Genomic DNA, 21,802 nt, shown 5'->3' with positions numbered 1-21,802 from the left:
GGTCAGCTCCAAGTCTACATCCCAACAGGAAGAAAGAGCCTCTTTGTTCTAGATCTTCAGCTGACAAGTCCTGGAGAGACTGGCAGACTCAGGTTCTGCCTCCTGAGTCCTGGACCATGGCTCCCCCCAGGAACTGGGAAGCACGGTCTGGGCACCAGGTCTGCTGTGAGCAGGGCAGTGGCCCCTGGGTGACCTGCCAGGCACCGCCTTGTCATCCCCTAAGGCCGAGCCTGACAGATCACACACGGGACTTGACCTGGAGCTGGAGCCCTGTCTCTGCCTCAGTGGATCTATAAAAGCTGTGAGGCTGACGATTGGCTCCGGGTCCACTGTGTCATCAAGACATAGAGTCAATTACCTTACCTTGATATTGGAAATAAGAGATGCTGGTCTGTTGGGACTTCTCAGGAGGAGCCTCTTTGGAGGGTTGAGGATGGCAGAGGGCCCCCCACCCATCCATGGCAGAGCAGGTGCAAGGACTGACACCTCAGCTGCTCTGCAACTTAGCATCCCCCCCTTAGCCCACGTGAAGCCCCTTCTGTGCACTGTGTCTGACCTCAGCTACCGAGACCCAGACCACGGTTGTGCCAGGTGGGTCCTGCTGCCTTTTGACTCCAGGACGTCCCCTCCCCCACCGTCACCCCCAGGATTCAAGCTTAAAAAAAAAAGATTCAAGCTACACTTTGTGTGTGAAAGTACCTGAATACGTACTGAGTGGAAAAGTCTTCAGAATAACCTTGGGCTGATGGAGTGGGTTCCCACATAGGGGTGAATGGCCGAACCTGGCACCCTGGTGGGAATGGGTAGCTAGTGTAAGTGGTCTCCAGATGCAACAGGTCATTCTATCCCAGAGGTCTGGGATGTAAGCTGTGGGCTTCCCACCTGCATCCTGAGACAGGATTCAGTGCCTGAATTGCTGAATTTGGGGATGCCATCAGAGAACCTGCAGAGCTAGTCCACAGTGCACAGACAAGGCTTCTATCACACGCCATCGGAGATAAAGAGTGAGGACCACGCTCAGTCCAGTCCTTATGGACTCACTGCCTAGACCTCAGCAGCCTTTCCCTGGAAGAAATCTGAATCTCAGTCCCAGTGCCTTTTCCTTCAGGAGAAACAGGAGGCTGACTTTTCCTGTCTCCTTCCAGGAACCGAGTCGGGTTTGGCCCTGAGGCTGGTGAACGGAAGTGACAGGTGTCAGGGCCGGGTGGAGGTCCTGTACGGAGGCTCCTGGGGCACCGTGTGTGACGACAGCTGGGACACCAACGACGCCAACGTGGTCTGCAGGCAGCTGGGCTGTGGCTCGGCCATTTTAGCCCCAGGAGATGCCCGGTTCGGTCAGGGCTCAGGGCCCATTGTCCTGGACGACGTGGGCTGCTCAGGCCATGAGACCTACCTGTGGAGCTGCTCCCACAACCCCTGGAACACACACAACTGCGGACACAGCGAGGATGCCAGCGTCATCTGCTCAGGTGGGTCTCAAATATGCTGGGTGCGCTTCTCTGGAGGTGGTTTCTTGCTCACATTCTGATCCCCTCACGAAGCACTGTCTACATTTCCCTTTCCCTTGAAATCCTCCTAGTGCTTTGCTTATTTAGTATATTAGCTTTTGTCTGGCCCCTGGGTATGTAGATTGAGAATTACAAAAACAACAAACCAAATGGAAAGTGACATTTCGCTCCATGCCCCAGTGCAAACCAGAGGCAAAAGAGCGCAGGTCTGCCAGGAGGTCTCTGAGTAGAGATCATGGGCTGGGGATGCCAGTGGCCCTGGTTGTGCCTCCCGAGTCCTGGACCGTGGCCCCTCCAAGGAACCGGGAAGCACGGTCCAGACACCAGAACTGCTGTGAGCAGGGCGGTGGCCCCTGTGTGACCTGCCAGGCACCCCCTTGTCATCCCCTAAGGTCGAGCCTGAGAGATCACACGTGGGACTTGACCTGGGGCTGGGACCCTGTCTCATTCCTCAGTGGATCCATAAAAGCTGCGAGCCTGGCAATTGACTCTGGATCCAATGTGTCATCAAGACACAGAGGCAATCACCTGGACTTTGGAAATAAGGGGTGCTGGTCTGCTGGGACCTCTCAGGAGGAGCATCTTTGGAGGGTTGAGGATGACAGAGGCCCCGCCATCCATGGCAGAGCAGGTGCATGCACTGACCCCTCACCTGGCCTGCATCTTAGCATCACCCCTTTGCCCCCATGGAGCCCGTTCTGTGCACTGTGTCTGACCTGCCTTCTCTCTCCCCCAGCTTCCCAGACCCAGTCCACGGTTGTGCCAGGTGAGTCCTGCTGCCTCTTCACTTGGGATGTCCCCTCCCCAGTCGCCCCCAGGGCCCCCACCCAGTATCCCCAAGCAGGCACTGTGGAGGTTTTCCACCTCTCAGTACCTGCCCTGGTTACTCTGGACCAGAAAGACACTTCCAGATGAGTCATAACTCAGGCATCCTCTGGACTGTCTCAGTGACTTCAATATTTCGTGGCTACACAGTGTCTCCCCAGAGTTTTGGGTGACAGGGTGGTGTGTCCTGGGGTCATTTCTGCTTGAATCCATTCTCTGGACGAAGAGTTCTGTGTATGGAGAGGACAGAGCTTTCTCCTGTCCTCCACCCAAGGCCGAGTCCAGGTGTTTATATTACCAAGAAGTATCCAGTCAGCAGGACATGCTGATGGCTCTGTGGGCTGTGCCGCCTCATTAGATGAGTATGTACCTTTGATGACATGATCTGGGCTCACAGCAAACTCTCAGAAAAGGCTTCTTCTCCCCGGACCGTGGAGCCCCTCAGAACCCACTGTCCTGATCCCAGTCATAGGAACTAGACCAGGATTCTACGGACCTTCTTTGTAATCCTGCTCTGTTTCCCCTCCAGATTGGTGGTATCCAACAACTGACTATGGTGAGCGTCATTCAGATCCTGCTCAGCTACCAGCATGCAACACTCCAGTCCACAGACGTGGGTGCAGTTCTGGCCTCTTGGGTCCGGGTTCTGAGGTCACCACCTCATCCACTCTGGACGGTTGCCTTCACTGGCCAGAGTTATGGATAAGCTTTACCTATGAGTTGTGCCATATGTTACTCAGAATGCTTTTGTTTGCAAGTATTAGGATGGCCACTCGTACTCTCTTAATTTGGGTGGTGCCACGGCCTACATATCGAGGATGTTGAGCCATAAGGCAACCTTCAGGTACAGCAGGATCCAGAAGTTCCAATACTCTTTGTCCCCATGCACTTTTCTGACCTCTGCTTGGTTTTGTTTATGAGCTTCAGTGTCAGGTTGCTTCCTGCCAGGGGGCGCCTGTCAGCCACAAGTCTCCTGCCACAGGAGGAAAGAGTCTTTTTGTTCTTGATGTTGAGCTGACAAGTCCTGGAGGGTTTGTGAACAGCCTGCTGGTAATAGGTGCCTTCTCCCCAGTCATCTCCAAGTCCTCCAATGATATTCAACAATTCCAAGGTTATTTCAGGATTCAAGCAAAAAAAAAAAAAAAAAAAAGCTTCAAGCTACACTTTGTGTGTGAAAGTACCTGAATGCATACTGAGTGGAAAAGTCTTCAGAATAACCTTGGGCTGATGGAGTGGGTTCCCTCGTAGGGGTGAATGGCCAAACTCGGCACCTTGGTGGGAAAAGGAAGCTGTGTCAGTGGTCTCCAGCTGCAAAAGGTCATTCTATCCCAGAGGTCTGGGATGTAAGCTGTGGGCTTCCCACCTGCATCCTGAGACAGGATTCAGTGCCTGAATTGCTGAATTTGGGGATGCCATCAGAGAACCTGCAGAGCTAGTCCACAGCGCACAGTCAAGGCTTCTATCACATGCCATTGCAGATAAAGAGTGAGGACCACGCTCAGTCCAGTCCTTATGGACTCACTGCCTAGACCTCAGCAGCCTTTCCCTGGAAGAAATCTGAATCTCAGTCCTCAGTGCCTTTTCCTTCAGAAGAAACAGGAGGCTGACTTTTCCTGTCTCCTTCCAGGAACCGAGTCGGGTTTGGCCCTGAGGCTGGTGAACGGAAGTGACAGGTGTCAGGGCCGGGTGGAGGTCCTGTACGGAGGCTCCTGGGGCACCGTGTGTGACGACAGCTGGGACACCAACGACGCCAACGTGGTCTGCAGGCAGCTGGGCTGTGGCTGGGCCATTTCAGCCCCAGGAGATGCCCGGTTCGGTCAGGGCTCAGGGCCCATTGTCCTGGACGACGTGGGCTGCTCAGGCCATGAGACCTACCTGTGGAGCTGCTCCCACAGCCCCTGGAATTCACACAACTGCGGACACAGCGAGGATGCCAGCGTCATCTGCTCAGGTGGGTCTCAAATATGCTGGGTGCGCTTCTCTGGAGGTGGTTTCTTGCTCACATTCTGATCCCCTCAAGAAGCACTGTCTACATTTCCCTTTCCCTTGAAATCCTCCTAGTGCTTTGCTTATTTAGTATATTAGCTTTTGTCTGGCCCCTGGGTATGTAGATTGAGAATTACAAAAACAACAAACAATGGAAACCAACCTGAGCAGATGACGCTGGCAGGAAAAGTCAGCCATTTTAGTGAGTGATTTTCTCCCAACAAGAGCTCTTCTTTGCACTGTGCTCCAATCACACTGAGCTTCCACGGAAGATGGGCTATTTCCCTTCCTCTATCATTGATAGATGGTGGGTGGGTTTCATGTATCCACTGCAGCCCCTTCTGTATTGGGCCCCCAGAGCAGGGGTGTGATTACAGGTTGTAAGACCAAATTCCCCTCAGACTTTTTTCATTTGTAGAGACTGATGTTCTGAACTTGATGTTTCATATTCAGTTCTTCTGGACAAAACCCAGGCCGCCCTTTTCAGGCCATGGAGGGACCGGGCACTCAGCATCTCTGTCTCAGGGATCTGATGGGTTTCTTGCATTGAGCCTGGGTGATGAGGTTGATCATGCTTCCTCTTTCTTGCAGCTGCACAGATCAACTCCTCAACTCCAGGTGAGTTCCAGCAGCCCCACACAGTGAGACTCCTCTCTGGGTTTCCACTTCTCACATTTATAAAAGAAGAACACCCTCTTCCTAGGGAGTCATTTCCCTCCGAGGACTCTGGAGGCTGTCCAGTGACCGACCAGTGGAATCCCCAAGACCAGGGCTGTCACTCAGCTGTCCCTGGAGGGACCTCTGGCCCCCTGCCACCTCCTGCTGCCAGTGCCTGGTCAGAGCTACTATGAGGGGAGACAGGATTAGGTCCTCTGATCATTTCTTTGAAAATAAGTGTCCCAGTCATGTCATGCAGACTGACCACTTAGAACCATGACCAAGTAGCAGACTCGCAAATATCTATCAGTTAAAAAATTTCTTCAGGTTGAAAGCAATTTCCCAAATGATCTTTTCCCACAGTGATAATATCTGCTCCTGAATCAGGTGGGAATTCTATGTACTTAGCCCACGTGGTTAGTAATACTGTAGGTGGGAATAGTCAAGCTTCTGAGAAATCCTTATTAGGACGAGAATTTCCTTTCTCCATGAAAATGATGATGATGGAATTTAACAATTTGGGGCAGCCTCCTAAAATCACTTGTTTTTCGCTCTAGGTTGGCAGCCCCCACAAACCACAACCACTCAGAGTAAGTAACACAATTTTCCACCTGACCCGCAGGCCTTGGGTTTCCTTTCCCCAGGCTTGGCTGCTGGTCTCTGGGCTGCAGTCAGGGTGCTCACTCTCCAATGAGTCCACCTCTCCTGACTGTATGTCACATGATTACCCCAGCTGATGTCCCAACGCTAGGAGGGCTGGGCCTCTCTCTTCTTTGTCCTTTACTAGTCTGACCAGGATGAGATTCCTACATCTAGTCAGTCTCTAGATGATGCTGACCACCTGTTTATGTTCAACTCCTTGCCTGGGACACTAGTCGGGGGTCAGAGCAGACTGGATGGACTCTGCTTCACTGCTGAGCTTGGTGTGTCACCAGCAAAGGCTCCCAACAGCCTGATTCTGAGTTGCCACTGAACCACCGCTCCTTACCCCACCCTGCTTCCAGATATTTCCTCTGCATGCTCACGCTTCCCTCCTCCCCACCGGGCTCCCTACAGCAGCAGCAGCTTCAGCCTGCCCCTCCCCATGATCCATTCTCTCAGTGATGGTCGTCTTCAGCCAATGGCAAGGTCAATCCCTCACATCGAGGAGGGGACATCCAGTTTGTAAGAGTGAAATTGCCCAGATTTGCTGTTGTTTGTGAAGAACGATATGCGAGATTGATGTTTCCTATTCAGCTCCTGGGTGCAACTCCTAGGCCGCCCTTTTCTGGCCGTGAAGGGGCCGGGCACTCAGCATCTCTCAGGAAACTGATGGGTTCATTGCAGCCCATTGTGGATGCTGAAGCTGATCATGCTACCTCTTTTCTTGCAGCACCAGGAGTCAACTTCTCCACTCCAGGTGAGCCCCAGCAGCCCCACCCAGCCAAATCCTCTCCGGGATTCCACCTCTCAGGTTTCCAATAGAAGAGCAGCCTCCTCCTGAAGAGTCATTTCCCTCCGAGGACTCTGGAGGCTGTTCAGTGACCCTCTGGGTCCTCAGGACCAGGGCTGTCACTCAGCTGTCCCTGGAGGAACCTCTGATCCCCTGGCACCTCCTGCTGCCTGCGCCTGTTCAGAGCTGCTGTGGGGTGGAGAGGATTATGTCCTGTGATCACTTCTATGAAAATAAGTGTCCCAGTCATGCCAAGCAGAACTGTCAGCATTGTAGAACTATGACCGAATAGCAGCCCTACAGAGGTTTATCTCTTAAATAATCCTTCATGTTCAGAGCGATTCCCCAAATGATCTTTATGACACAAGGACAATATCTGGTTCTAGTATGTTTGGATGTGGTGTATCTCTAACCCCTTTTGTCTGGTCAGTGTAAATTGGTATAATCAAGTCTCTGAGAAGTCCTGAAGTAAGGAGAATGATTTACTTTCTCCATCAAACCCTTGAGTATGGAATTAAAAAATGATCCAGCAATATCCTAAAATCACTTGGTTTTCTTTCTAGATTGGCTGTCCCCAACAACTACACCCACTCATAGTAAGTATCACATTTTTCACCTGACCCGCAGGCCTTGGGTTTCCTCTCCCCAGGCTTGGCTGCTGGTCTCCGGGCTGCAGTCAGGGTGCTCACTCTCTAATAAGTCCACCTCTCCTGACTGTATGCCAGGTGATTACCCCAGCTGATGTCCTAACCCCAGGAGGGCTGGGCCTCTCTCCAGGCTCTTCTTTGTCCTTTACTCGTCTGACCGGGATGAGATTCCTACGTCTAGTCAGTCTCTAGATGATGCTGACCACCTGTTTATGTTCAACTCCTTGCCTGGGACACTAGTCGGGGGTCAGAGCAGACTGGATGGACTCTGCTTCACTGCTGAGCTTGGTGTGTCACCAGCAAAGGCTCCCAACAGCCTGATTCTGAGTTGCCACTGAACCACCGCTCCCTACCCCACCCTGCTTCCAGATATTCCCTCTGCATGCTCACGCTTCCCTCCTCCCCACCGGGCTCCCTACAGCAGCAGCAGCTTCAGCCTGCCCCTCCCCATGATCCATTCTCTCAGTGATGGTCATCTTCAGCCAATGGCAAGGTCAATCCCTCACATCGAGGAGGGGACATCCAGTTTGTAAGAGTGAAATTGCCCAGATATTTGCTGATGTTTGTGAAGAACGATATGCAAGATTGATGTTTCCTATTCAGCTCCTGGGTGCAACTCCTAGGCCGCCCTTTTCTGGCCATGAAGGGGCCGGGCACTCAGCATCTCTCAGGAAACTGATGGGTTCATTGCAGCCCATTGTGGATGCTGAAGCTGATCATGCTACCTCTTTTCTTGCAGCACCAGGAGTCAACTTCTCCACTCCAGGTGAGCCCCGGCAGCCCCACCCAGCCAGGTTTGTCTCTGGCATTCCACCCTCTCAGGTTTCCAGAAAGAGAAGAGCAGACTCTACCTGGGGAGTCATTTCTCTCCGAGGACTCGAATCGGTTCAGTGACCAGCCGAGTCCCCAGGACCAGGGCTGTCACTCAGCTGTCCCTGGAGAGACCTCTGGTCCCCTGCCACCTCCTGCTGCCTGTGCCTGTTCAGTGAGAGAGAGAGAGGATTGGGTCCTCTGATCATTTCTATGAAAATAAGTGTCCCACTCATGCCATGCAGAACTGTGGCCATTTTCAAAACAGACGGAGTAGCAGCCTTACAGAGCTTTCTCTGCTAAATGCTCCTTCACATTGAGAGTAACCACAAATGATCTTTCCTGCTGCTGCTGCTAAGTCGCTTCAGTCGTGTCCGACTCTGTGCTACCCCATAGACGGCCACCCACCAGGCTCCCCCATCCCTGGGATTCTGCATGCAAGAACACTGGAGTGGGTTGCCATTTTTAGGGCCACTTGAAAACATCTGGTGCCAAAATTGGAAGGTGCGCTTCTGTGCACGCCAGTCCTTTTGGCCAGTCTCCGAGTAGGTGGAATGGTCAAGGCACTGAGAAGTCCTGCAGGAAGGAAAAGGACTTCCTGAGGACACTCACCCAGAAGACGACCGCTGGTCACAACACCCCCGGAGACCCACCACAATGGGAATGTTCCTCTCTCTCTGCTCTGCAGGCTCCTTTTCAAGTTGTGGTGGCTTCTTATTCAGTGCCAGTGGGAACTTTTCTAGCCCATCCTACCCAGGATACTACCCCAACAACGCCGACTGTGTCTGGGAAATACAAGTGAACCCCGGCTACCTCATAAACCTGGGCTTCGACAGTCTGCAGTAAGTAACCCCCAGGCCACTTGGAGAAGGAGGCATCTTCCATGGACCACCCTGTGGTTTCGGTTGGGTCCTGGGCCAGGAGGCTTTCCCCTCTCAGGTACCATGGACTACATTTCAGGTTTCTCTGGTCCCCACTGGGAAGTATCAGACAATATTGGGCAGTCCTTTGATCTGATTAAGAAAGAGCAAGAAGAAGATCTTAGATTCAAGGACATTTCTCATAAAGTTCAAAATAGCTACAAAGTTTATGAGCAGCAGACATCCTGATGTTGACATGAACCCCGTTTTCCATACAGGTTGGAGACACACAGTAGCTGCAGTTATGACTATGTTGAAATCCTTAATGGACCGCTGAGTAGCAATGCCTCAGCGAGGAGAATCTGTCGTTACACCAGGGAAATATTCACTTCTTATTCCAACCGATTGACTGTTCGATTTCGGAGTGACGGCAGTGTCCAAAAAACTGGTTTTTCTGCTTGGTATAACTCCTTTCCAAGAAGTGAGTACCAGACATAGAGAAAAGATCTGTAGTTCCCAAGGGGATGGGGTTTTGGGGAAGGGGTGGATGCGGATTTGGGGATTAGCAGATGCAAACTACTACATTCAAATGGATAAACGTCAAGGTCCCACTGTAGAGAACAGGGAGCCATATTCTGTAACCTGTGATAAACCGTGTGGAAAGAATATGGAAGCAGATGCGGAAAAGAATATATCTAGAAGATGGGGGATCTGAACTCTGTGATGTCAAGAGCCCCTTCCAGGTGGATCATGTAGCTGTTTATTCACTGATCAGTGTCATTGGGTGGCTTTTGGGATGGGGAAAGAACCAGGGGTTAATTGGCTTTGGGTATTTGCTGGGGGATGGGGTCATCACCTCTTACAGCATGTGTCTTTCAGATGTCAGCTTGAGATTGGTGAACTGGAACTCCTCCCATCCCACATGTGCTGGGCGTGTGGAAATCTACCATGGTGGCCAGTGGGGAACAGTGTGCGATGACAACTGGGACGTTCAAGATGCCCAGGTGGTGTGCAGACAGCTGGGCTGTGGATATGCAGTCTCAGCCCCAGGAAATGCCTACTTTGGCTCTGGCTCTGGTCCCATCACCTTGGATGACGTGGTGTGCTCAGGGGCGGAGTCCAATCTCTGGCAGTGCCGGAACCGAGGCTGGTTCTACCACAATTGTGGCCACCATGAAGATGCTGGAGTCATTTGCTCAGGTATTGGGTGATGTCATTTGCGGAAGGCCCCTTTCACCTCTGAGCTGCTGGAAACTGGAGCAGGGGAAACTGGAGGCCAGTGACTGATGGTGTCTGTGGCTAGTTCAGGGTGTGGGGGTGGGCAGGAGCTTGTCAGAGTACCCCTTGACTTGTGCACTCGGGAGACCTTGCAGAGGCCACTTCATCTCTGGTCTTTGTGCTGATCACTCAGCTGCTATCCAGCTTACCATTACTCTCCCATTTGCTTTATGGGCTTACCTTGTGGCTCAGAGGGTAAAGAATTCACCTAAAAGCAGAAGATGCTGGTTCGATCCCTGGTTTGGGAGGAGCCCCTGGAGAAGGAAATGCAACCCACTCCAGTATTCTTGCCTGGAGAATCCCATGGTCAGAGGAGCCTGGCGGGGTACAGTGCTTGGAGTCCCTAAAGTGCCCGAGATGAGTTAGCAACTGAACAACAACTTGGTGTGGAGGCTGATCATACTTCCTCTTTCTTGCAGATATACCGACCAACTCCTCCACTCCAGGTGAGTCCCTGCAGCCCCACCCAGCCAAAGCCTCTCCGGGATTCCACCTCTCAGGTTTCCAATAGAAGAGCAGCCTCCTCCTGAAGAGTCATTTCCCTCCAAGGACTCTGGAGGCTGTTCAGTGACCCTCTGGGTCCTCAGGACCAGGGCTGTCACTCAGCTGTCCCTGGAGGAACCTCTGGTCCCCTGGTACCTCCTGCTGCCTGCGCCTGTTCAGAGCTGCTGTGGGGTGGAGAGGATTATGTCCTGTGATCACTTCTATGAAAATAAGTGTCCCAGTCATGCCAAGCAGAACTGTCAGCATTGTAGAACTATGACCGAATAGCAGCCCTACAGAGGTTTATCTCTTAAATAATCCTTCATGTTCAGAGCGATTCCCCAAATGATCTTTATGACACAAGGAAAATATCTGGTTCTAGTATGTTTGGATGTGGTGTGTCACTAACCCCTTTTGTCTGGTCAGTGTAAATTGGTATAATCAAGTCTCTGAGAAGTCCTGAAGTAAGAAGAACGATTTACTTTCTCCATCAAACCCTTGAGTATGGAATTAAAAAATGATCCAGCAATATCCTAAAATCACTTGGTTTTCTTTCTAGATTGGCTGTCCCCAACAACTACACCCACTCAGAGTAAGTATCACATTTTTCACCTGACCCGCAGGCCTTGGGTTTCCTCTCCCCAGGCTTGGCTGCTGGTCTCCGGGCTGTAGTCACGGCGCTCACTCTCCAATGAGTTCACCGCTCCTGACTTTCCTGCCACGTGGCGTCTCTGTAGCTGATGTCCCAACCCCAGGAGGGCTGGGCCTCTCTCCAGGCTCTTCTTTGTCCTTTAATCACCTGACCATCCTAAGATTCGGGTCTCTGGTCAATGTCTAGGTGAAGTCTCCCACTGTGTAGGTCCCACCCCTCGTCTGGGACACTAGTCCCAGATCAGTGCAGCCTGGATGGAGCCTGGCATGTAATCAACAAAAGTTCCCAATAGCCTGCTTTTGAGTGGGTGCTGAACCACCGCTCACTGCCCCCACCCTGCCCCATACGTCTCCTCTGCATCCACAGCCTCCCCTCCTCACCACCTTGTCTCCTACATCAGCAGCAGCAGCTTCAGGCTCCCTCCCCCTGACCCATTCTCTGCAGTGCTCTAGGGTATCTTCATCAAATGCCAAGGTCTGTCCTGGCCTCGAGGCTGGAATCCTCAGCACCGTCTGGACCCAGATCCTCAGTGCTCAGGATAATCTCTAGGGCTTGCAAATTCTTTCCCATTGTGGAGTTGATTCCTGCCATCCTTCCCATCCCTGCTCCATCCACATAGGGGGTCCCCAGTTATGCCAGCTACTCTCATACCTAGGTTCCTTCACACATGCTGTTCCCTCTGCCTAGAGCACACTTCTGACCTTTTGGCCTCACCTCTCTGTGTACCCGTCCCCTTTCCCTCCTCAGTCTGGATCAGGAGCCAAATCTCCCAGCTCCTAGCACCTCCTGGGCTCTGCTCCATCACAGTCCCATCCCTGGAGGCTGGGATTTGCTCTTTTCCATCCTCTTCTTTAGGCTGTGAGCTCCCAGAGGGCAAGTCCCGCATCTGGCATCTCTCTGGGAACTTGGGGTTGGCATTTTTCCAGCGCAGAGCTGACAAGGACTCAGCAGCTGAACCAAGGTTGCCAGGAAACTGATCATTATCTTTTCTGTTTGTCAACAGATCCTGATTACAACGTCACCGGCCCAGCCAGTAAGTTCTGAGCCCCACTGACCAGTCCCCCTTCCCTTCTCCTTGATGACAGTGACACTGGGGAGGGATGAGGAGAACAGTGAGGAGAGGGCTTCCCTAGGTACGGCCTCCCTGTAGGGGCACCGCCCCGACCCTCAGTAGGCAGTCCAGGTGTAGGCACCTCCCGGTGGATTTCCCCCATGTGACTGTACAGTGTACACTGCGCGTCATCGGCATTTCTCCCTTTGTCCCAACAGCCTGCGGAGGCTTCCTGACCCAGTTTTCAGGGAACTTTTCCAGCCCATTCTACCCTAGGAACTATCCGAACAACGCCAAGTGTGTGTGGGACATTGAAGTTCAAAACAACTACCGAGTGACTGTGACCTTCAGAGATGTCCAGTGAGTGCATGTGCAGCGGGGAGGGCCATGTGGTGAGCCCCTTGCAGACATTCTAGGAGGAGAGAAATGGCACTTCAGGAGAGATATTTGCCCCACTGCCCTTTTTTTCTATGGGTTCCATTTTCGACCGAGCCTAGAAGCAGCCGTGGAGGGGACGCCAGGATCAGAGTCCTGGGTCAAGTTGCAGGTCCGTCACTGCTTTGCTGCGTGACCTCAGGAAGTCATTTAACTCTCCTGAGCCTCAAAAGAGGAGAATATAATATCCGCTCCCCTCCCCTCCTGGTTCCTGGGAAAGTCACAGGAGAAATATATGAAAATACTCGGGCAGTGTTACCCAATGGGAGGGGTTATTGTTAGAAGTAGTAATAGCACAAAGAATCCTATTAACAACCACACTAGTTTTTCTGAACTCTTTTCTCTCTGCTCCCTCTTTCTTGGGGGAGTGGTTTCGGGCAGAAGAGGAATAATTCCTGTGACAGAGCTTAGGTTATCTGTTCCTCATCCAGTGAAGGGTGGGAATCCTTGTTTTAAGCAGAGGAGACAACATCAGAACCACCAGGATATATGACTGGCTCAAGGGGCAGGGGTGACCACACTGAGACACCAGTAGCTTGTAGAGTCCTGGAAAGGGGGTACCGTCATTTTTTCTCTAACAGTCACCACTGAACAAAGTAGTTTTTTTTTCTTGATTTCTGCTTGCGGTGGCCTGGGAGTTTCTGCCTTGGAAATTCGCGTGAAGTTTTGCAAAAGATATGATGTTATTTTAATCTCTTCATCATTACTATTCATTTGGGGGATTGTACTTAAAGCTCATGAAATTCTACAGAGGAAGGTTGACCGTGACTAGTTCTGAGCCAGCATCTTAATATCAGTGACCACCGTTTGTGGCATCTTAGGAAGCACTTTTCCACTGTTAGAGCCTCCTGATAGCTCTCTTCAGTACACTTGCATTGGGAGATTTCACCTTTATAAATAAGAAATCCGAGCTGCAGAGAGGTTATCTCATTTGCCCAATATTTACTTGTTCAATTATTTGTTTCTGTCACTATGAATTCATGGATTTTAAGAAAAAAATTCTATGGGAAACTGGGGTCTTTTTCATCAAAGAAGAAGTCGAAGGTGGGATGTCATTCTTTCTTACGTACTGCGAAGGGCTGTCAAGAGAGGAGCTGTAGATTTCATATGCATGACCCCAAAAGGCAGGACTAAGACCGATGTATGGAGGTCATGGGAGGATGAACCTCCACTGGATTTAAGAAAGTCTAACAAACTGGTGGTTACCAGTGGGGAGAGGGGTTGAGGGAGGGGCGCTCAGGGTAGGGGATGAAAAGGGACAAACCATGACGTAGAAAACAAGCTACAAGGCTCTATGCTTTCAATACAGCCCAGGGAGGATAGCCAATATTTTTTAAATAAGTATATATGGAGTATAGCCTTTAAACATTGTAATCACTGTATTTACACCCATAACTTGTGTAATATTGTACATTGACTCTGGTAAAAAATGAAAGTCTATTCCTTTCGATTATTAATTTTGTCGGAGTTTCTGGCTTAGAGGCGTAAGGCCTCTGACCGCCGGCATCAAATCCTGGTTGGAAGTGAAGCCAGACTGTGTGTTCCGTCTCTGCAGGCTGGAAGGCGGCTGTAACTATGATTACATCGAAGTGTACGACGGCCCCCACCACAGTTCCCCGCTGCTCGCCCGGGTTTGTGACGGGTCAAGGGGCTCCTTCACCTCATCGTCCAACTTCATTTCCATCCGCTTCATCAGCGACATCTCCATCACCAAGAGAGGGTTCTCAGCTGAATATTTCTCCATTCTTTCCAATGGGAACACGAGTAAGTCCCCGCCCATCTGGAGTGACACCTCTGAGCGCCTTCAGTGGCTCAGCCATCCCAGGGCTGTGGAAGGAGAAACGAGAGCCACCCCATCAGGCCTCCAAGGCTTGGTGTTGGGCAGAAGGGGGCCAAGAGCAGGGGATCTGGGGACTCTGGCTGCCCAGGACTGGCCGATGGGTGGTGGGTTGGCCTTTCTATGGTCAGCAGAGACGAAGTAGAAGGGGTGAGAAGATGCTGTCATCAGACAGTGAGATGTCAGTGCCAAGGGCAGAGGGGACCACCTGGCTTGAGACCTTGTGGCCTTCCCAGAGTGAGGGACACTGTGACCTTGTCCTGAGATCTAGCACATTCAGCTGATTCCTGAAAGTGGTCTGAGCTGCTCTCTCAGCCACATCCAGCAGAGGATGGCAGCCATGGTTGGATCTGTTAAATGGACTGATGTACAGATTGACCAGGGGCGGGGCAAGGAGATGTGCTGGCTATCTTTGCAGTCAGGATTTTAAGCACTGACCTGCCCTTAGCTGCAGGACATATGCTAAGTCCATAGCTAAGGATGTTGATTTCCCAACATCCCTGCAAGTTGCCCCAAGTGTTACTCTGTGTGTATGTGTGTTAGTCGCTCAGTTGTGTCCGACTCTTTGCAATGCCATGGACTGTAGCTCATCAGACTCCTCTGTCCATGGAATTCTCCAGGCAAGAATACTGGAGTGGGTTGCCATTCCCTTCTCCAGGGGATCTTTCCCACTCAGTGATTGAACCTGGGTCTTCTGCATTGTGGGCAGATTCTTCACCATTTGAGCCACCAGCAAAGCCCAAGTGCTATCCTACTAAAAGGATAAATGGCAACCTGGCAGAAACATTTTGTTGTTTTACATCTTGCCTCCATTTCTCCATCAGAGGAATCCTAGTCCCTGTGCCCTCATAGGGGTCTCAGGCGAATGAAACTGACTTGAGCCCCAGGGCATCTGGAGGGGGGTTGGTGAGCTGTGTCCACAGGAAGACCATGGGCCAGCCATCTCAGTCTTTCTGTGGGCTTAGCGGGGGTGCGGTGACTGACTGCACTGTCTGCCTTTGGCCCCCAGAGCTGCTTTGCCTGCAAAATCACATGGAAGCCAGAGTGAGGACGAGCTACCTCCAATCCCTGGGCTACTCTGTCAGGGACCTTGCCATTCCCGGCTCGGACTCAAGCTACCAGTGTCAGCCCCAGATTACGTCGAGCCTGGTGACGTTCGTGATCCCCTACTCTGGCTGCGGCACCATCCAGCAGGTAAGCTTGGAGCTTCCCCCCACCTCCTGCCAAGCAAGCTTTCTTAGCAAAGGATGCTATGCTTTGGGAATCCTGGGGACCCAGAAAACATGACTGTGGTATAACCAGAACATAATCTGGGTGAGGATATAAATGTGTTCCTTGGTGTCATGATGTGGCTCCAGCCACGTTCAAACAGAAAAAGAAGGAAGGTCAGCGGGGAGTTTTTTCCCACAGTGTCCATCAGAGAGGGTGCCTGGCAGGCTGCCATCAGGTCAGCAAGAACAGTAGCAACTCCCAGGGGCCGTTCCAGGTTTTGAAGGTCCTAGAGCTTATATAGGTTGAGGTTGGGGTGGGTGAGAGGGATGGGTGCCTCCTTCATGGAAAGAACGCAAGCATATCTTACTTTTAGAAATCTTACAGAAACGCATGGTGGTGCCAGCATATTGCTGACCCCTGGGAGGACCTGTGCTTGGGGTCGGGGTGGGGATGGGGGTGCTAAAGCCAAAACTTAATTGTTTTTTAGTCGCTCAGTTGTGTCCAACTCTTTTGCAACCCCATGGACTGTAGCCCACCAGGCTCCTCTGTCCATGGGATTCTCCAGGCAAAAATACTGGAGTGGGTTGCCATTTCCTTCTCTGGGGGATCTTCCTCATCCAAGCATCAAACCAAGACAGATGTTTTTTACCACTGAGCCGCCAGGGAAGTCCTTAAGCTTATTAGCTTCACAATACATCTGCCTCCGCAGGTGTCACTTGCTGAGCTGTCACCACCTAGGGTGACCAGCTGTCTTGGCTGACGTGGGGCTTGGCTGATTTTAGCGAGAAGTCCTATGTCCCAGGAAACTCCTCGATCCTGTCACCCTACAAGTGACAGACCCTGAGATCAGTCCCTGTCAAACTCCCCGAGTCCCCCAGCAACAAGATGCAACAAGCCTTCCCTCATTATCATCCCACTTGAAAAGCAGGGAGACTGGGCTTCCAGGAGTCAAGCAGATTGCCTAAGGCTCCTTAGCCAGGTAGGTAGGGGCAGGGCTGACGTCAGACTCTGAGAATCTCAAAAATGTGGCACTGAGTGAAAGAAGGCAGGCACGCCAGATGCCCTGCCCTGTGATTGCATTTCTGCGAAGCTGAGAAATGGATAGTCAGCGTGTGATGGGCCAGCCTGGTGGGGGAGATGCCTGCAAAGGCAGACGGAGCTCTGGGATTATGAGAACGTCGGGCCTCTTACTGCCATCAGCATGGCACTGCTGGCACTCTGAGAGTTGTTGCACTTAACTTCTTGCAAATTTATTTCAAACTCTCCATTCAAGATCTGAATTTTTGAGTGCCACCTAAGTAACCACTTCCAGATCTTGTCTGTCAGGGAACAGTTCAGTTCAGTTCAGTTGCTCAGTCGTGTCCGACTCTTGGCAACCCCATGAACCGCAGCACGCCAGGCCTCCCTGTCCATCACCAACTCCCGAAGTCCACCCAAACCCATGTCCATTGAGTTGGTGATGCCATCCAACCATCTCATCCTCTGTTGTCCCCTTCTCCTCCCACCTTCAATCTTTCCCAGCATCAGGGTCTTTTCAAATGAGTCAGCTCTTTGCATCAGGTGGCCAAAGCATCGTAGTTTCAGCTTCAGCATCAGTCAGTCCAATGAACACCCAGGACTGATCTCCTTTAGGATGGACTGGTTGGATCTCCTTGCAGTCCAAGGGGCTCTCAAGAGTCTTCTCCAACGCCACACTTCAAAAGCATCAACTCTTCGGTGCTCAGCTTTCTTTATAGTCCAACTCTCACATCCATACATGACCACTGGAAAAACAACAGCGTTGACTAGATGGACCTTTGTTGACAAAGTAATGTCTCTGCTTTTTAATATGCTGTTTAGGTTGGTCGTAACTTTCCTTCCAAGGAGTAAGCGTCTTTTAATTTCATGGCTACAGTCACCATCTGCAGTGATTTTGGAGCCCCAAGAAATAAAGTCAGCCACTGTTTCCACTGTTTCCTCATCTATTTCCCATGAAGTGATGAGACCAGATGCCATGATCTCAGTTTTCTGAATGTTGAGCTTAAAGACAACTTTTTCACTCTCCTCTTTCACTTTCATCAAGAGGCTCTTTAGTTCTTACTCACTTTCTGCCATAAGGGTGGTGTCATCTGCCTATCTGAGGTTATTATATTTCTCCCAGCAATCTTGATTCCAGCTTGTGCTTCATCCAGCTCAGCGTTTCTCATGATGTCAGGAAACAGACACAGAGCAAATACTTTTATTAGGTTTGTTGTTGTTTAGTTGCTGGATCGTGTCTGATTCTTTGGGGACCCCATGGACTGTAGCCCCCCAGGCTCCTCTGTCCCTGGGATTTTCCGAGGCAAGAATACTGGAATGCTACTCTAGGGGATCTTCTTGACCCAGGGATCCAACCTGTGTCTCCAGCATTCGCAGGCGCATTCTGTGCCACTGAGCCACCTAGGAAGTTTTTTATTAGGTTTAGGTCTGCAGCAAATATACAGCATGAAGTGCTCAAATGTGTGCAGTGTGTGTGACACACACGATCAGAGGGTTTGTCAGTCACCAAAGACATTCTACCCATTTGCTGTGTGCCAGGCAAGGGGCCCCAAGGGCGCAGTGCCTCGTCTGTTTCAGTCACAAGGAACAGTGATGGAGGCAGGGGGTGCTGATTAGCTAACCAGAGGAGCCTGTGGGCAGCGGAAGGGTGCCTGGGCCCGAGGGTCTGCAGTCACCACTGTGGTCACCCAGCTCCCATAGGATCTCCTTCTGGGAGGATCTGAGTGGGTCATGGAGGCCTAAGTGCAGAGAAGATGAGTCACGCCCTGCAAACGCTCTAGTCCACCTGGCTTTTACATTTCACAGATCAGTCATATTGGATTCTGGTTTGTCCTGAGTTTAGTCAGGGGAAGTTGGTCCACCACAGGCAACCACCCCTCCAGGCTCCAAATGTACGGCCTGGAGCCTCTGATGTCTGGGCTATTCCATCTGTGTTCCTTCATTTCTGTTAGGAGATGCCAAAGCCACAGGGCAGCCCTGGTCTTCTAACCTGGATGGTCGCGGGCCGCGTAGGTTAATTCTTATTCCTCTGCTTATTTAAATACCTGTATCCTCTACAAACCATGCCTCTGGGGCAGGCCCACATTTCATTCATCTTTGCCATGGCCTACGCCCCTTGGTGCAGAGCCTCAGCCTTTATAATCAGATTACTAATGGCTAGTTTGCGTGTTAGACACTGAACTCTGAGTTTCAATGAGACTTTCAAAATTCTTGAGACAAACTTTATTCCCATTTAATCAAGAGGAAACAGAAGCTTACAGAGGTTAAGCCACTTGCTCAAGGCCACATGGTCACGAGTGGCAGAGCTGAGATTCAAAGACAGGATAGTGTGATCCGTAGCTGGAACTATCTGCATCTCCTCCAGGTACCCTGTTTAGCCGGTGTCGGGCAAATGTAGAGGCCAGGACAGCCTGGTCTCCCCACCCATCCCACACCTTGCACAGTGTGGGCGTGCATGCTCAGTCGCTTCAGTAGTGTTCGACTCTTTGCGACCCCTTGGACTGCAGCCCACCAGGCTCTTCTGTCCATGGGATTTCTCAGGCAAAAATAACTGGAGTAGGTTGCCATGCTGTCATCCAGGGGATCTTCCCAACCCAGGGATTGAACCCACCTCTCTTGCATCTCCTGCATTGGCAGGTGGGTTCCTTACCCCTAGTGCCACCTGGGCAGATGTCTAATAATGAATTTTAAAATCAGAACGGCTTCTTATGATCAAGAACTAAACTCGCATGCCACGTGGCTTGGTGTGCGTTCAGAATCTAGCTTGACCATGGAAACCAGAGACAAATGTGGATTCAAAAACACTTTCATGTAAATGTACAAATTGAAGACACTTCAGTTCATCTTTGAAGAAGTAACAAGATGGCAACATTTATGTGATTTATTGTGCTAATCACTGGCACTCCAATATAAAGTTCCCCATTTTTTAAAAGAAAATATAAATACAGCATACTTCCCATAGAGGCTTCCCTGGTAGCTGAGGTGGTAAAGAATTTGCCTGTAATGTAGGAGACCAGGGTTTAATCCCTGGGTCCAGAAGATCCCCTGGAGAAGGGAATGGTTACCCACGCCAGTATTCTTGCCCGGAGAACCCCACGGACAAGAGAAGCCTGGTGAACTATAGTCCACATGGTCGCAAAGAGTCAGACACAACCGATCGAGTAACACTTCCCATGGAGGCCTGGAAGGCATAGAGCCCCTTCTAGGTTCTTCTCCAGACCTGAGGCCAAAGTGCAGGCTCTGGCATCCCCTGCAGCCCAGAGCCTCCCTCTGACAGGAGAAAAGGGAAACCAAGGTCAGAGAAGAGGCAAGGTTCCCCCAGCAGCAAAACCACTTTGAAAGTGAAAGTGACATCACTCAGTCGTGTCCGACTCTTTGCGACCCCGTGGACTGCAGCCCACCAGGCTCCTCCGTCCATGGGCTTTTCCAGGCAAGAGGACTGGAGTGGGCTGCCATTTCCTTCTCCACTAAAACCACTTTCAGTTCAGTTCAGTTCAGTCGCTCAGTCGTGTCTGACTCTTTGAGACCCCATGAATCGCAGCACACCAGGCCTCCCTGTCCATCACCAACTCCCAGAGTTCACCCAGACTCACGTCCATCGAGTCAGTGATGCCATCCAGCCATCTCATCCTCTGTTGTCCCCTTCTCCTCCTGCCCCCAATCCCTCCCAGCATCAGAGTCTTTTCCAATGAGTCAACTCTTCACATGAGGTGGCCAAAGTACTGGAGTTTCAGCTTCAGCATCATTCCCTCCAAAGAAATCCCAGGGCTAATCTCCTTCAGAATGGACTGGTTGGATCTCCTTGCAGTCCAAGGGACTCTCAAGAGTCTTCTCCAACACCACAGTTCAAAAGCATCAATTCTTCGGCGCTCAGCCTTCTTCACAGTCCAACTCTCACATCCATACATGACCACAGGAAAACCCATAACCTTGACTAGACGGACGTTTGTTGGCAAAGTAATGTCTCTGCTTTTTAATATGCTATCTAGGTTGGTCATAACTCTCCTTCCAAGGAGTAAGCGTCTTTTATTTATTTATTTATTTTCTAATTTTATTTTATTTTTAAACTTTACATAATTGTATTAGTTGTGCCAAATATCAAAATGAATCCGCCACAGGTATACATGGGTTCCCCATCCCAAACCCTCCTCCCTCCTCCCCCCCCATACCATCCCTCTGGGTCGTCCCAGTGCACTAGCCCCAAGCATCCAGTATCGTGCATTGAACCTGGACTGGCACCTCGTTTCCTACATGATATTTTACATGTTTCAATGCCATTCTCCCAAATCTTCCCACCCTCTCCCTCTCCCACAGAGTCCATAAGACTGTTCTATACATCAGTGTCTCTTTTGCTGTCTCGTACACCAGGTTATTGTTACCATCTTTCTAAATTCCATATATATGCGTTAGTATACTGTATTTATGTTTTTCCTTCTGGCTTACTTCACTCTGTATAATAGGCTCCAGTTTCATCCACCTCATTAGAACTGATTCAAATGTCTTCTTTTTAATGGCTGAGTAATAAATACTCCATTGTGTATATGTACCTCAGCTTTCTTATCCATTCCTCTGCTGATGGACATCTAGGTTGCTTCCATGTCTTGGCTATTATAAACAGTGCTGCGATGAACATTGGGGTACACGTGTCTCTTTCCCTTCTGGTTTCCTCAGTGTGTATGCCCAGCAGTGGGATTGCTGGATCATAAGGCAGTTCTATTTCCAGTTTTTTAAGGAATCTCCACACTGTTCTCCATAGTGGCTGTACTAGTTTGCATTCCCACCAACAGTGTAAGAGGGTTCCCTTTTCTCCACACCCTCTCCAGCATTTATTATTTGTAGACTTTTGGATCGCAGCCATTCTGACTGGTGTGAAATGGTACCTCATAGTGGTTTTGATTTGCATTTCTCTGATAATGAGTGATGTTGAGCATCTTTTCATGTGTTTGTTAGCCATCTGTATGTCTTCTTTGGAGAAATGTCTATTTAGTTCTTTGGCCCACTTTTTGATTGGGTCGTTTATTTTTCTGGAGTTGAGCTGTAGGAGTTGCTTGTATACTTTTGAGATTAGTTGTTTGTCAGTTGCTTCATTTGCTATTATTTTCTCCCATTCTG

General features: G+C 50.7%; 1 protein-coding gene across 25 annotated transcripts in view; it reads left to right on the top strand.

The window, feature by feature from the left end:
- The window catches only part of DMBT1 (deleted in malignant brain tumors 1), a 53,732-nt gene that overhangs the window by 25,587 nt on the left and 6,343 nt on the right, over positions 1-21,802 (top strand). For 17 of the 25 annotated variants that reach the window (XM_010859206.1, XM_010859212.1, XM_010859210.1 and 14 more), the window contains 18 exons: positions 1,146-1,469; positions 2,245-2,274; positions 2,863-2,889; positions 3,961-4,284; positions 4,911-4,937; positions 5,534-5,566; positions 6,349-6,375; positions 6,972-7,004; positions 7,795-7,821; positions 8,554-8,707; positions 9,004-9,206; positions 9,605-9,925; positions 10,423-10,449; positions 11,046-11,078; positions 12,142-12,171; positions 12,408-12,549; positions 14,180-14,388; positions 15,471-15,655. In XM_010859206.1, coding sequence (XP_010857508.1) covers positions 1,146-1,469; positions 2,245-2,274; positions 2,863-2,889; positions 3,961-4,284; positions 4,911-4,937; positions 5,534-5,566; positions 6,349-6,375; positions 6,972-7,004; positions 7,795-7,821; positions 8,554-8,707; positions 9,004-9,206; positions 9,605-9,925; positions 10,423-10,449; positions 11,046-11,078; positions 12,142-12,171; positions 12,408-12,549; positions 14,180-14,388; positions 15,471-15,655 — 2,156 coding nt within the window. Of the gene's footprint in view, positions 1-561; positions 592-1,145; positions 1,470-2,244; positions 2,275-2,862; positions 2,890-3,960; positions 4,285-4,910; positions 4,938-5,533; positions 5,567-6,348; positions 6,376-6,971; positions 7,005-7,794; positions 7,822-8,553; positions 8,708-9,003; positions 9,207-9,604; positions 9,926-10,422; positions 10,450-11,045; positions 11,079-12,141; positions 12,172-12,407; positions 12,550-14,179; positions 14,389-15,470; positions 15,656-21,802 lie in introns of all 25 variants that reach the window. The other 8 variants (XM_010859208.1, XM_010859207.1, XM_010859198.1 and 5 more) reach the window with 5 other exon arrangements.

Source organism: Bison bison, unplaced genomic scaffold, assembly GCF_000754665.1.
Source record: "Bison bison bison isolate TAMUID 2011002044 unplaced genomic scaffold, Bison_UMD1.0 scf7180017864456, whole genome shotgun sequence".
In the NCBI taxonomy this organism is placed as follows: Eukaryota; Metazoa; Chordata; class Mammalia; order Artiodactyla; family Bovidae; genus Bison; species Bison bison.
Note: the sequence above shows the minus strand (reverse complement) of the source record. Positions and strands in the feature narration are given on the sequence as shown.